This window comes from Mus caroli, chromosome 7 (genome assembly GCF_900094665.2).
Source record: "Mus caroli chromosome 7, CAROLI_EIJ_v1.1, whole genome shotgun sequence".
Classification (NCBI taxonomy): Eukaryota; Metazoa; Chordata; class Mammalia; order Rodentia; family Muridae; genus Mus; species Mus caroli.
The window spans coordinates 136,308,279-136,321,345 of NC_034576.1; the positions used below are offsets into that span (position 1 = coordinate 136,308,279).

The 13,067-nt window shown below is 43.2% G+C and overlaps 1 protein-coding gene across 1 annotated transcript in view; it reads right to left on the reverse strand.

Moving 5' to 3' along the window:
• Adam12 (ADAM metallopeptidase domain 12) overlaps nt 1–13,067 on the reverse strand; it is a 337,673-nt gene that overhangs the window by 233,082 nt on the left and 91,524 nt on the right. Inside the window, exon 3 of the mRNA XM_021167906.2 lies at nt 10,893–10,966. Within this exon, the coding sequence (XP_021023565.1) occupies nt 10,893–10,966 (74 nt within the window). The remainder of the gene's footprint in view (nt 1–10,892; nt 10,967–13,067) is intronic.

A 13,067-nucleotide genomic window follows, 5' to 3' on the forward strand; every position in this document is an offset into this window, starting at 1 on the left:
CTTCGGTACTTCATTGTTCTGGTTTATTTTAGCTGTCATCTAGAATCTCTGGACAGAATCTCAACCAAGCAATTGCCTTGATTATAAAATTGGTTGTGAGGATGTCTACGGGAGATTGTCCTGATTGTTAACTGATGTGGGCCACACCATTCCTGATGACCCTGAGTTATAAGATCATAAGCCTACATCCCACCCAGCATCTTCCATCGTTCTTACTGTGCTCCTTCGGCGGTGAAGTAAATTCCTTAGTCAGAGGCTATGCTGTGTGGAACAGCAACCAAGCAACACGGGTATATTCCTTTCTCTCTCTCAAACAAATTTTACCTCAATTAAAATGAGCTTAAATGTAAAAGTCAAGAGACAGCAAACTCTGAAGGAAATCTGATCTAGTAAGAAAATGGCTGAGGTTGATGTAGCTGTGGCTGTGACATGACCTACTTCAAGTACCTGCCTTGGCTTCCTGGCTATCATTGACTATGATCTGGGACTATAACATAAAATAAATTAATTCTTTCCTTTGTTGCTTTTGGTCAGCATGTTTTATCACACCAACAGAGAAGAAACTAGGACATTCATAGAAGTGAACTTACACTCTTGGTTGTCCTTTGTCCCTGGCTTATTTTGCTTAACTCAATAGCTTCAAGGTCCATCTTGGCTGCAGCCTGTGTCAGAGTGACATTTTTTCTTGAGTCAGAAAAAAACAATCGTTTTGGGATCTATAACCACATGCTGTTTATCCACCTGCTGATGACCATGTGAGTTGTTTTCCCCTTTGTCTCCTGTGTCTAATGTGGCTATAAACACCAGTGTGCTAAAACCTGTTTAAGCCCTTGGCAAAACACAGCCATACCATGAAGACTTTATAGTGATTAAAAACTAGTCTATTGGTGATTAATGACATCAGAGCTTTTTACATCACTGATAAAGTAGGAATTGGCAGCATTAATGAGAGGGGCTGAGGAGGAATCAAGGAAACAGCTGTATCCAATTGCCAAGTTCAAGTTACTCAAAGCACACAATGAAGCACTGGCCAATAATAGGCACGGGCTCCAATTCCATTCAGGATAATGACTTCGCAGTAAACATTTCTGAACAGAATCATTTACCCTTGTGTACTTACACAGCAGTTGGAGAACCTGCTGAAATCAATGGCCACAAACTTATTAAAACTACACTAACGCTCCAAGCTCTCTTGCATATTAATTTTGATGACTTAAGTGGCTGATGAATCTTAGTGACACCCATGAACAGAAGTGCCATGGTTGTTCTGCAGAGGAAATGAAAACCAGGAAAACGTCAAGAAGATGCTAGCCATAAGGCAGACAGCCCATGCAGCACCTGTACACCTACCCAGCCATGCTCCAGGACAGGGCCAGTACAATGACATCCGGAGATTTCACTGGCTCCCCTCAGTGGCCAGAGATCACTGAGAGAAGACAAGATTACTATTCCCATTCGTTTGGGATGCAGCCTCAGAAGCAGAGATAGAGATCCACCTTGTAGGATTCTTTTTGGCAAACCTTCAACCTGTGTGTGTGGTCCAAGAGCTGAAGGATTAAAGTGAAAAAAGTGGAACTGGAGATCTACTTTATCTTCAAGCATCCTTTGCAGGTCCTCATCTCCCATGGAACCCAATTAAGGATGCTACACTCCCCGGTTGCAACAAGAAGAGACACTGTTAGGACAAGGTTGATCTTAACTCATTGAGACACTTACATGTTAAGTCAGATGGGTGAACAAAACATTCTAAAAATGGTATTCTGACCTTTTCCAGTGTCTGTCTGCACAACTTCAAATAAAAAGAGAGACTCAAAGGAATTCAGCTCATATCAGGAAATAAAATTTAGCCCAATTAAAATGCTCTTAAATGTTAAGGCTGAGAAGCTGCTAGCAAAATCTGACGAGTTTCGTTTAGTCAGAAGATGGTTCAAATTGGTATAGCTTGTGTCAATTCAAAGATGACGCTCATGCTCACAGAACTATCTCCTGGCCTTCCAGCCATCCGTAGCAATGCATTCCAGTGGCCTCTAAAGCCTCCTATTCTCTGAGGCATAAGGTAGGGTGAGCTGAACAGATGTAGTCTAACCTCATAGGAGACAACATTCACTGGGGCAACTGGAAAATGCTACATCAGGAACTTCAGACTAGAGACCCATTATAAGTGGACATTTTCCTGCTAGTCCAAGCTCTGAACCACAGAACTGTCTGTGAGGATGGCCATGCTCCTTGTGTTCATTAAACACTTGACTTAGGGTTAATGGTAGTGGCCAAGAAACAATCTCCCGAGTTTCATTCAGGGAAGAGGGCCTTCTTGAGCTTCTTGTAGAGGGGTAACTGTACAGGTAGGTGTGGACTAAGAGGAATGCAGAAGAGGTGTTGGAGGAAGCATGCATGCCTGGAGGCTCTCCCTGTTATATAGGTTCTGGCTTAGAAGCTGAAGGGAGTGGGCATTGCCTTTGGTTATAATAGCTGCCCTCTGTTTGAGATCTACCCACTTTTGGTGTGTATTACTGCCAGCTGCATAAATCCAGAAATTCCAAAGAAAAGCCTTGTTCAGATCACCATCATGCTCCATGGTCCATCTTAGCATCAGGCTCCATGCAGCTCAGGTATCTCATAAGACTGTGCCAGCCATATCCACATTTTAATGTCTCTGATCACCACTCCAGACGGAACTCCTCACTATGCTTTGGGGGGTCTCTTAATCTGATTAAAGTAGCACTTCTAGCTCTTCCTGTGTCAAAATCATCCATCCCTGGGATATTCTGTCCCATCACCACAACTGTTCAAATGTTTCCTCGACTTCAGTCCATTCTGCCTCAAAATAAATGTTTTCCAGCAACTTCCTTCTGTCCTTGGATGCTCATTTGGTTCATCCTCTTCTTTTAGATAACAACAGTCACACTCATTCTTCATATCCTCCAATGCTATCTTCTCATACGGCCAGAATTAGTTGACCCATATCATGCCATAATATTGTTCACAGGCCTTTCTTTCATGGTGTCCCACCATGTGAAAATTCTAGGTCCTCACATGAACAGAAGACCCTCCATGGCTTAGGTATCCTGCCTCTTTCTGTATCATCTGCTCACTAGCCCAATGAGATCCTTGTCTCTGGAAGGCCCCTTCCTCATTACTCTGGACCTTTGCATAGCCTCTCCTTCTCTCTTGAACCTTCTACCATTTGCCCACTTTACTTGCTTCATGCTTATTTATATATCTTGAATGACATTCAATTATACATCTGCTTTTGTCTCAAGGCTAGGATGGTGTCATGTGCTGTCCTTCCTTGGCTACAAGCACAACTGATTTTTGTCTACTGCTTTTTCCATGGTCTGTCTAGTCTTGGGCTCCTTGGCTTGTCTGCAAAAGGCCAGGCCTTTACCTCATTCACTGTTCTATCTTTAAGGCCCACGGCCATGTCATGTCAGACCATTCTATCATCTCCAATGCCCAAGGTCATGTCAGGTGTCAATCAAATATTCATGAGTAAATGAAGAGAAAAGTAAGTGAATCACCAGATGTCAATGATGCATTAACAAAATGCTAATGAGGATTTATCAACAGGATAAGGGAAGCAGAGAGGTGGAGTCATGGATTTAGGGAGTCAAGTTTTGTTCTTCATTTAACCAGCACTTAGAATCAGCAAGGAAATTTAGAGCTCATGATGCTACATGTAGGTGGCATTCCTCTGAGAAAACGTGAAGAATCTACACACAAGAGCTTCACAATGGCAGTGGTTGAGAATATCAAGACCATGAAGTTAAAATCTTTCTTGCAACAAGAACCCAAAGGATGGCTCCCACTAATCCAGGTCTGGTCAGAACTGAGATGTATGGCCGTTACCTGACCTCTGGGAAGAGAACAGATCTAAACCAGTTTTTTCACTCCCCCACAAAGTTTTAAGTGGAGCACAAAAAGAAGCCAGTGTGATAAAATAATGAGCATCACAGGCGTGGCAGGGAAACCATACTGAAATCAGAGATAACATGAGCAGTAATCTTTCAACACTGATGTTCACAGACCTTAACCCCACTCTGCAGACCATGAAATTGGGGCAGACCTTAAGCAGATTGCAAGCAGCTTAAACAACAGCTGGGTTGCAAAGCTCCTCTCCTGAAATAGTTTCCTATCCCTGTAGGACATGTCGCCAACCTCCTAGCCGCTCATGTCTGAGGACTGCAGGCTGTTCAGGTTCCATCATTCACTAGTATTGTAAGGGTTACTTGGTGCCTATGATCAGTAGGCTGTGTGGGAGATGGTGGTGGTACATCACGACCCTCCCTCTGACCTTAGGTCATTCCTGCTTGGTAGGGAGAAGAGAACCACTGATCAACAGTAGGCACACAAAGGCAGGATCCACTGGCTCTCAAATGCCATGTAGGACTGTAAAGAATATAGGGTCTAGATGTAGCCGGGCCAGGGTCACTATAGGAAAGAAAAGTGATTCCCTAGTCTAGGGCTTGCTACTGCCTTCCACATGCTCTGTGGCAGTCAAGTTTATCAGCAGCTATGTAGCCTTGAAGGTTCCTGTTGAGTCAGCAGTCTCATTCACAAGATTACTGGCCAATTTTCCTGAACTTGCAGGGCTTTTGTTTCTTATACTGTTAACTCAAGCACAGGCCTTTACATTTATCTCTATTTAATCTCATCTTGTTAGTTTTGGCCCATTGATCCAAAGTATCAAAATCTCGGTAATCCAGATCCTGCCGTGTCAGGCACGCTTATCCTCTCAGCCTTGCGCTGCCAGGAGATGTGATTAGGACACCCCATTATGTCTTTATAGCAACAACTGCCAAAACCATGGGCCAGGGTGAGGCTAAGCGAAAGGATTGCCCCCAAGGCAACCAGCAGCAGCTTCTCCAGCTGCCCATCATAGCCCAGGTCAGCATGAATGATGATCCAACATCCTCTACATGGTCACTTAGCCAAGTCTTAATCCACCAAATGCAATCTCCACACTAGCCACACTTCTCCCATTTGTATGATGTAGCCTGAGGAATTATCTAAAATAAACACCCTTATAAATATGTCTAAAAAAGCCAAAAGCAATTATACTTTTAACTATTTACTTAAAAAATATATATAATGCCATGTATGGATATACATATATTGTTTTAGTGAACTTTCCTCATCTGAACTGATGGTGCTCCTTCGGAGAGCCAAAGTCAACCTAACAAAAACCTCAACAGACAGGAGAAGCCCTCACTTGAGTTATTGGTTATGGCTGTCCAAGAGACTCTCTGAACATATGGCCTGCTGCTGTTGCCTTTGGTTATCCCCCAGAGGTGGGAGGTAAGTCCCTGGTGCTAAAGACACCGTGCACTCTAGAAATAATGCCTAGAGACCACTGAGTGGGGACTGACCTTCCCTAAGGATTAGTTTGCCTGGTAACAGAAGGTACCATGTAAGCTTCCAAAGTTGGGAAGCAACCAACAGTCCTACACGTCCTTAACACCCATGGGACAACCTATAACAACACCTTTCAACCTCCAGTGTGTTGTGATAACACTAAAAGTGCAGTTGTGGTACACACACCTAGGTGGTAACCAACCCCTCTCTAACTGGACTTCAGATCCACTCAACAAGAGGGAAAACATAGCTGGTATTGGAAACAGCCAACTACTCAGTCCTGGTGAAGTCGTGGATATTGGAGAAGACCACAATTTTAGTAAACCAGCATAATCCCTAGCAACAATCTATAAACATTTCTCCTTACACCCACAGATAAGTGTAGTCTTCATCCCTCATCAAGGAAACTTCTCTTTGTAACTGGAGACCACTATAGAAAGCCACAACCATCAAGATGCAGAGTTGTGGAGCCCAGACCCAATGGGTGCATCTACAAAACAATTCCCACACCTAAGGCTCAGCAGGGAAGATGACTGTAAGAGCCAAATGGTCAGGGAGTTTGCTGTGAGATTGACTTCTTTGCAACAACAGAACTACACACATAAAGTCTCACCAACATAGCTGCCAAATGAGAGCTAAAGAAGGGTGGTACCTGTGGACATGAAAAAGTGAATGAGGTCCATGAGGCCTCCACCCTACACAAAAAGCTATAGCCAATCGAGGAACGCTGGGAGTGGGAGAGGTGGACTTCCCCAGGGAAGAAAGGGCACACCTAATGATTTTCCAGTGCCTAACAGTCAGCCCTGAAAACACATGAAAATAACTTTATATGGACTGAGCAAGTTACGGCCATGGATTTGAGGGAGGGTTGGGAGGCGCACATGGGAAGGTTTGGAGGAAGGAAAGGGATGGGAGAAATGCTATTATGTTATAATCCCCCAAATGAAAACAAACACCCTCCTAGATATTTATACCCACCATGGAACAATGTTTAAACGCTCACTCTGTTATTGTTCTGGAGCAACATACTAATTAGAGGTGCCTTTTAGAGATGTCTGGAATTGTTCCAGGTAGGATAAAATCAATAGTGACATTCTTTGTGCTCAGAGAGTCCCCAAGTATAAATTTAGTTTTTCATGGATTTCCCACAGCAACTACCTTTGAGCAGTGGTGGAACAGGACTTGTTAACGAAGGCTCCCTGGGGCGGAGAGATGTGTTGAATGGGGTCTAGTGCTCTCAGTTTAAAAAAATTTTTTTTGGAAAATAAAATGGATGTCTAAACTGGCCAGCATGTCCCATAAAGCATTTTGATCAAAGATGCAGTTTCTGCAACACTGAGGAATGGCTGGGGAATCTATAGGGATGCAGGGGAGTTACAGCAGCTAAAATCTGGTCCCTGCTGTCCCATAGACAGACGGCAACGTCCTGATAGATGCTGCTCCAGGGAAACTTAATGTTTCTTTAAACATTCAATTATGGTTAAATAAACACATATTTTAAGCCACCAGCAGATCTTTGCACAAATTAGGGATGCTAGAAGGCAAATCAAACAGATCCCTTGAAATGAGTATTTCATAAGAAGCCAGCTCTGCTCTGTGAAGAGCTGTCTTACCAGGCAGGGGTTTGAGGAGGATAATGAGAGGGCTCTGCCAGCATCAGACTAGATGACACTTCTTGTGATCGAAGGGACCAAGGCCACTCTTAGTTCAGTTTTAATTGCTAAGCATGTTTTATATTATAACAAATCTCAAGATATCCAGGGTTTGGTTGCTCAAAAAAGAAGACACTTTTTGCTCTCTGGGAGTTGCGTGAGGCTGTTCAAAGGTCTTTTGAAAAATGGTCCTGTTTTGTATGTCCTTTAATGGCTGGGGCACATGCCATCCTTTCTCTTTTGAAACATTCCCAGTTTTCACACTTTTAAAATAAAGTTCCTTCCTAACCTATAACATGATATTTTCTTACTGTCAAACAATAAAGCCTTCTTTTATAGTCCCTGTATTCAGAGCTATGTGGCATACATATCATTTTGAAATGAAAACCGAAGGCCATGTGTACAATTTCCTAACACGATATTTACATTGGGCACATCGTGGAATTTCTTTTGCAGCAGTAAAGTCCTTCATCATTTTATTCATCTTCTTCCAATTTAATTTTGAGGAAGAGCCTCGGCAGTGAACGACTTTGAACCTGGGGCTAATTCCTAGCTGTAACAGTCTGGCTATCTGATTGGTCAGGCCCTCTACTGTCCTGGGTGTTAAATATTTTAATGACCCATTCTCATTTCTTACAGCTTCATTTGACTAAACTTTCTAAATTGGCTCTCCTGGGCCAAAGGCTATGGAAATTAAAATTTAATTAAAAGGTGCAGGATTAATTACCTTTTGTGTCTTACAGCCGAGGAGAATCGTAGAAACTTTACCTTCCTCACAAAACTGTACATATGCATCGCTTCACTTTTAATAGACACGTCATCTTCTTTTTAAAAGGTTACACTGAATATTTGGGTGAAAACATCATTAAAAGAGCAATACCAGAACGTCTGAATTATGAAAACACTACTTTTAACAGACTGTGATCTTTAAAATTGGCACAGGTGGGGACTAAGGGAAAGCCGAGAGGGGAAGCATTAGCTCAGTGCACACAAGTCCCTGGGTTTGATTAACAGCACTGCAAAATTATAACGTCAGTACAACTGGTATAAGGAAACCAAAGCTACAGCACCTCAGAGGGATAACTGTGTAGTCACTCTGTATTGTAAATTTAAATCCATTATTATAGTTTTTATTAAGGTTTTGTTTTGTTCTGTTATTTTTGGCCAGGGCTGGCCTAAAAGTTCCCTATACAGCCCATTCTTCCCTTGAACTTGTGGTGAATCTTCTGCCTCAGCCTCCTAAGTGCTGAGATTACAATTTTATCACTGTGCCAAGATATTCCAGATACTTTAAAAAAAAAGATTCATTTATTTTTATTTTATGAGTATGGGTGCTTTGGCTGCATGTGTGTCTGTGCATCTTGGAAGTGTAGAGCCCACGGAGGCTAAAAGAGGGCACTGGATCCCCTGGAATTGGAGTAACAGACAGTTATCAGGTCCTGCACCAAGTGCTCTTAACCTCTGGGTCATCTCTCCAGTCTCATAATCCACATCCTCTAAAAATATAGACAAAGAGATTAGGAAGAAAGAAAGGAAGAGATTGAGAAAAAAAAAAGCATTTTGTGTTTCTAACTTTTTTAATTCTGAGGTTATTTTGGGAAAGGCCTAAAGGATTGGACAGGAATAAATTAGGGCACCTTTGAGATGATTTTCCACACAAATTATCCTTTGTCTGGTTGTCAGCATGCATTATGCTATCTTCAGTAACAGAGGGTAAATCACTTCCAGAGGGAGCCATGAACAGAGCAATTAACCCACTTTACAAACCTAGAGAACCAGATGGGGCCAAGACAGCATTTTCTATGGAAGGGCACGCCAATAATGATGCTAACTGAAGCAGTGGTGGAGGGTTGTACAGAGACTGCTGTGTCAACTAGAGACATCCAAAGCAAAGCCACATTCATCAGGCAAGCGTCCACCTTTGCACTTGCCCGTCACCCAGGGGTTGTACGTTGGTTTATTTTGTTGTTATTTTTTGTTTCTTTTATCCCTACAGTCTTCTGTTTTCTGTTGTGGAACAAACTCTTTGTAGTAAAAACAGAAAAGGATTTCATAAGATTTTTTTCCACCCTTCTACCTGCATCCCTAAGATCATCTGCAAGCTCAGGGTCACAGCCTCCCCTGTGCTGGGCAGCATGTTCCTCTAATGGCCAGATGCCCAGACCATGTGCAGGACAGACATTTCTAAGCCCTGCTGCCAATCATAGCAACCCCTAAAGGACACAGGATCCTACAGAGGTCTTTATGAGACTTTTGTTTGTTTGTTTGTTTTTCTGTGTCTTTCAGAGAGCATCTACAGTACCAGCTACTTTTCTCACTGCTGTGAGCAAGCATTTGGCAAGGAGCATCTTCAGGGAAGGCTTACTTTGATGGACAGTTTGCAAACACGGTCCATCATGGTGAAGGCATGGTGGTAGGAGTGTGAGGTTGCTGGTCACACTGCATCCATGCCCAGGAGGAGAAATCAGACAAGTGAGACAGGTTATGAAGTCTCAGGGTCTGCCACCAGTGACCCGCCTTCTCTAGAGAGGCCCTACTCCTTAAAGGCTTCACAGCCTTCCAAACCAGCGCTACCATTTGAGAAGCAAGGGTTTAAACACCTGAGCCCACAGAGGACATTTCACATTCTAAACAAATCCCATAGTTACCTCCATGGAGATATTTACAAAACCGTATATGTGCAGCAATGCAAAAAAAAAAAAAAGGTGAATTTCCCAGTGGCTTTTATGTGTGTGCTGTCCATGTAAAATTATTGTGGGAAAACTTAGTGTTTAGCTTCAGGCTCAGTGAGAGACCCTGTCTCAAAAAGAAAAAAAAATGCCCATAGTGGAGAAAGCAATAGGGGAAGCGACCGTCTGTCTACATATGTAAATACGCATTGGTATGCACAGGTGCGCCCCTATACCTGCACATGCATACATACCAGTTACATTGTCTAAAAAGATCTTCTAAGATGTTTACTTTCTGAATATAGCCACATAAAAGCAAAATAATATTCTGTTCAGAACTCTGAGTATTCAACCCATGTGCCCAGATCTCTTTTTTCAAGTCATCGGGATACAAGAAAAAGCTAAAACATGTCATTTCTTTACTGGTTTTCACACCTTTGATCCACTCAGTGGTGAAAGCTAGGCATGTAAGAGAAAACACCAAGCGGCAGGTTGTAGATCCCAGGGAGCAGGCTGTGCCATTTTATGCATATAGCACTTTGTGGCCTTAGATGCTACATGTCAGGACGGGTGGCTCTTCCATTGGACTGTCTCAGAGCCACAAACGCAAGCTCTGATACAATGAAGGGGGTGGTTTGCTTATATGGAGGTTGATCCTGTCTCTGCAACTGCGTGTCCCTGGTGGTTGTCCTCCTTCCTCTGTCAGCCCCACCCCCACGCCCAGGGGACCCCCATTCTTCAGAGCGAGGAAGAGGATCTGGTTCTCCTGCTTTACACAAGGGGGGACCTGACAAATAGAGTTAATCTATGAAATACAGGCTGCTCACTGGAAGACCTCATTAGCTAAAGTAAGAATTAAAGAGATGAGAGAAATCCTTTGCAGCAGTGGTTCTTATGGGAGTGTCAGGGGGTAAAGGAGACACCATTTCCCCTGAGAAGCCATACATGAAACATAACAGACCTATTCTCTCAGAAAGAACGAAAGAACAAACAAACAAACAACAACAAAGAAACCCAGTGTACTATTTTCTGGGAATTTATAATTTCTCCATTAAAGAGCCAAATTTTTGAAGAAAAGCATAAGATGCAGCTTATTACACTGGAGCAAGTTTGTGAGATTGGATCCATCCTGGTGGTGATATAAACGATAGAGCCGTTTTTAGTGGACATGGCCCTAACTTTCTCTGCCACTCTGTAACCAAGAAGGACCTTGACTTACTCATTCCTTTCCAGTCTGAGGATCAGGTCTCGGCTCTCCAACTGCAGTTGCACAGTCAGCACATCTGGATGATCCTGAAAAAAATGAACAGGAAGGGTTAGCTGAAAGGCAGTTTGGCTTAGCCTTGCCAACACCTGAATGTTCTTCATCAGTATAGTCAGTGGGGAGGGAAGAGGGGGTGTTCAGGTTGATTGGGAGGAGGAGACAGGGAAGGGGCATAGGACACAGATATTAGATTAGATAGATAGATGGATGGATGGATAGATAGATAGATAGATAGATAGATAGATAGATAGATAGATAAAGATTGGTGATTTTATTCTTGGGGATTTTCTTCAACTCCAAGTACTGAAGACCAGAGTGACAGAGATAAAAAGAATAGGACACCTGGCTCTTATGTGGCCGTTCTACTCTTCTCCTTTAGTGATTCTTCCTCTGAACCCTTCCCTCACATCGTAGCTCCATCCACCCCATCCACCCCATCCACCCTTTCTTTGATCTTCCTTGACTGTACAAAGGGCATCATTATTCATTATCTGCTTGTGGCAGAAAACCCTTCAATCATCTGTCGGGCTCCAGGGCTTTTACCCCCTCTACTGAACAGGGGAACAGTCCTGCAGAGCTGCTCTCTATAGCACCCCTCCTGCTCCCATGGCTTCTTCCCATTCTCCCCTCCATCCCTTTCCTGTTCAACCCTCAGGCATCTCTCCTCAATACATGGCTTCCTCCTATAAACCCTTCTAATCCAGGCTCTCCCCAGTCTGCCTTTGCTTTCTTTCCATCTATTCTCTAGCAGTGGAAGGTCACTTAAAACTGCAATCTTCCAATGTGCCTGTGCTTGTTTCTCACTGCACTGATAGGATATCACCTTTTGAATTTGGCCTGTGGTTCCCAAGTCCTCTCCCCTGCAGACTTCCACATGCTTTTCACATGCCTACACGCCTTGCCTGCTCTTGGAATACAAGACTTGTCCTGCTGTCCTGAGAATTTGCACATGCTTGCTTCTCTACCTGAGATGCTTTTCCTGACTGTCTACTGGAATCAGCTTAAAAATCAGCTATTAGAAGTGTCACATCACCATCAACCTCCTGCTGTCCTGTCCTTTCCCCATGAAAAAAAAGGGCATCATATTACCTGTGATTGGTGTTTTAGCTTGCACATGTTTATAGCCACCCGAGGACTGGGCAGATAACCGGTGAATACTGAAGGAGGGAGTCCTTCCATGCCAGGGAAATGGCTCTGCACACATCTTTTCCTCTTGCTCCACACTCCTCCCTTCCCTGCTTCCCTCCCCTAATCCATATACCCAACCTCAGTGTAGACAGCCTAGTCCAGGGGATGGTGCTGCCCACATTTAGGGTTGATCTTTCTGGCACAGTGAACCTAATCTAGACAATCTCTTAGGTATCCCTGTGCCCAGACACTTGTCTCCAAAGTGATTCTACATTGTATCACATTGAAAACCAGTATAAGCCACCACAGTATACCAGTTTGGGGCTGGGTGGTACAAGAAATATCCAGTGGAGGAAGAGAATGGAGGGAACTTTCATTCCAATTCACTCATTATACTGGACATTTTTGTTTAAAAGCATGCTTCCGTCCATTTTCCTAATTGTTATTGACTGAAGACCATAACGCATACCATTCTTTTTTCTTACAATGATATATTGATTGATTTACCTAATGGAACTACATCCTTTGTTGGATGTGCAAAGAACTGTATTTGTTGAACCAATCAATCAAGTGTTAATCAATAAGCCAAAGATATTTAAGCAGCCACTATAATTCTTTTAAACTGGGAGAAGTACCTCTAAACAAATATGTAAAGTATATGAACATACTTTATATATATTTTTTATTAGGTATTTTCTTCATTTACATTTCCAGTGCTATCCCAAAAAGTCCCCCATACCCTTCCCCCCGCCCCACTCCCCTACCCACCTACTCCCACTTCTTGGCCCTGGCGTTCCCCTGTACTGAGGCATACAAAGTTTGCACGACCAATGGGCCTCTTCACTGATGGCTGACTAGGCCATCTTCTGATACATATGCAGCTAGAGACATGAGCTCCAGGGGGTACTGGTTAGTTCATATTGTTGTTCCACCTATAGGGTTGCAGATCCCTTTAGCTCCTTGGGTACTTTCTCTAGCCTCCTCCATTGGTGGCCCTGTGAT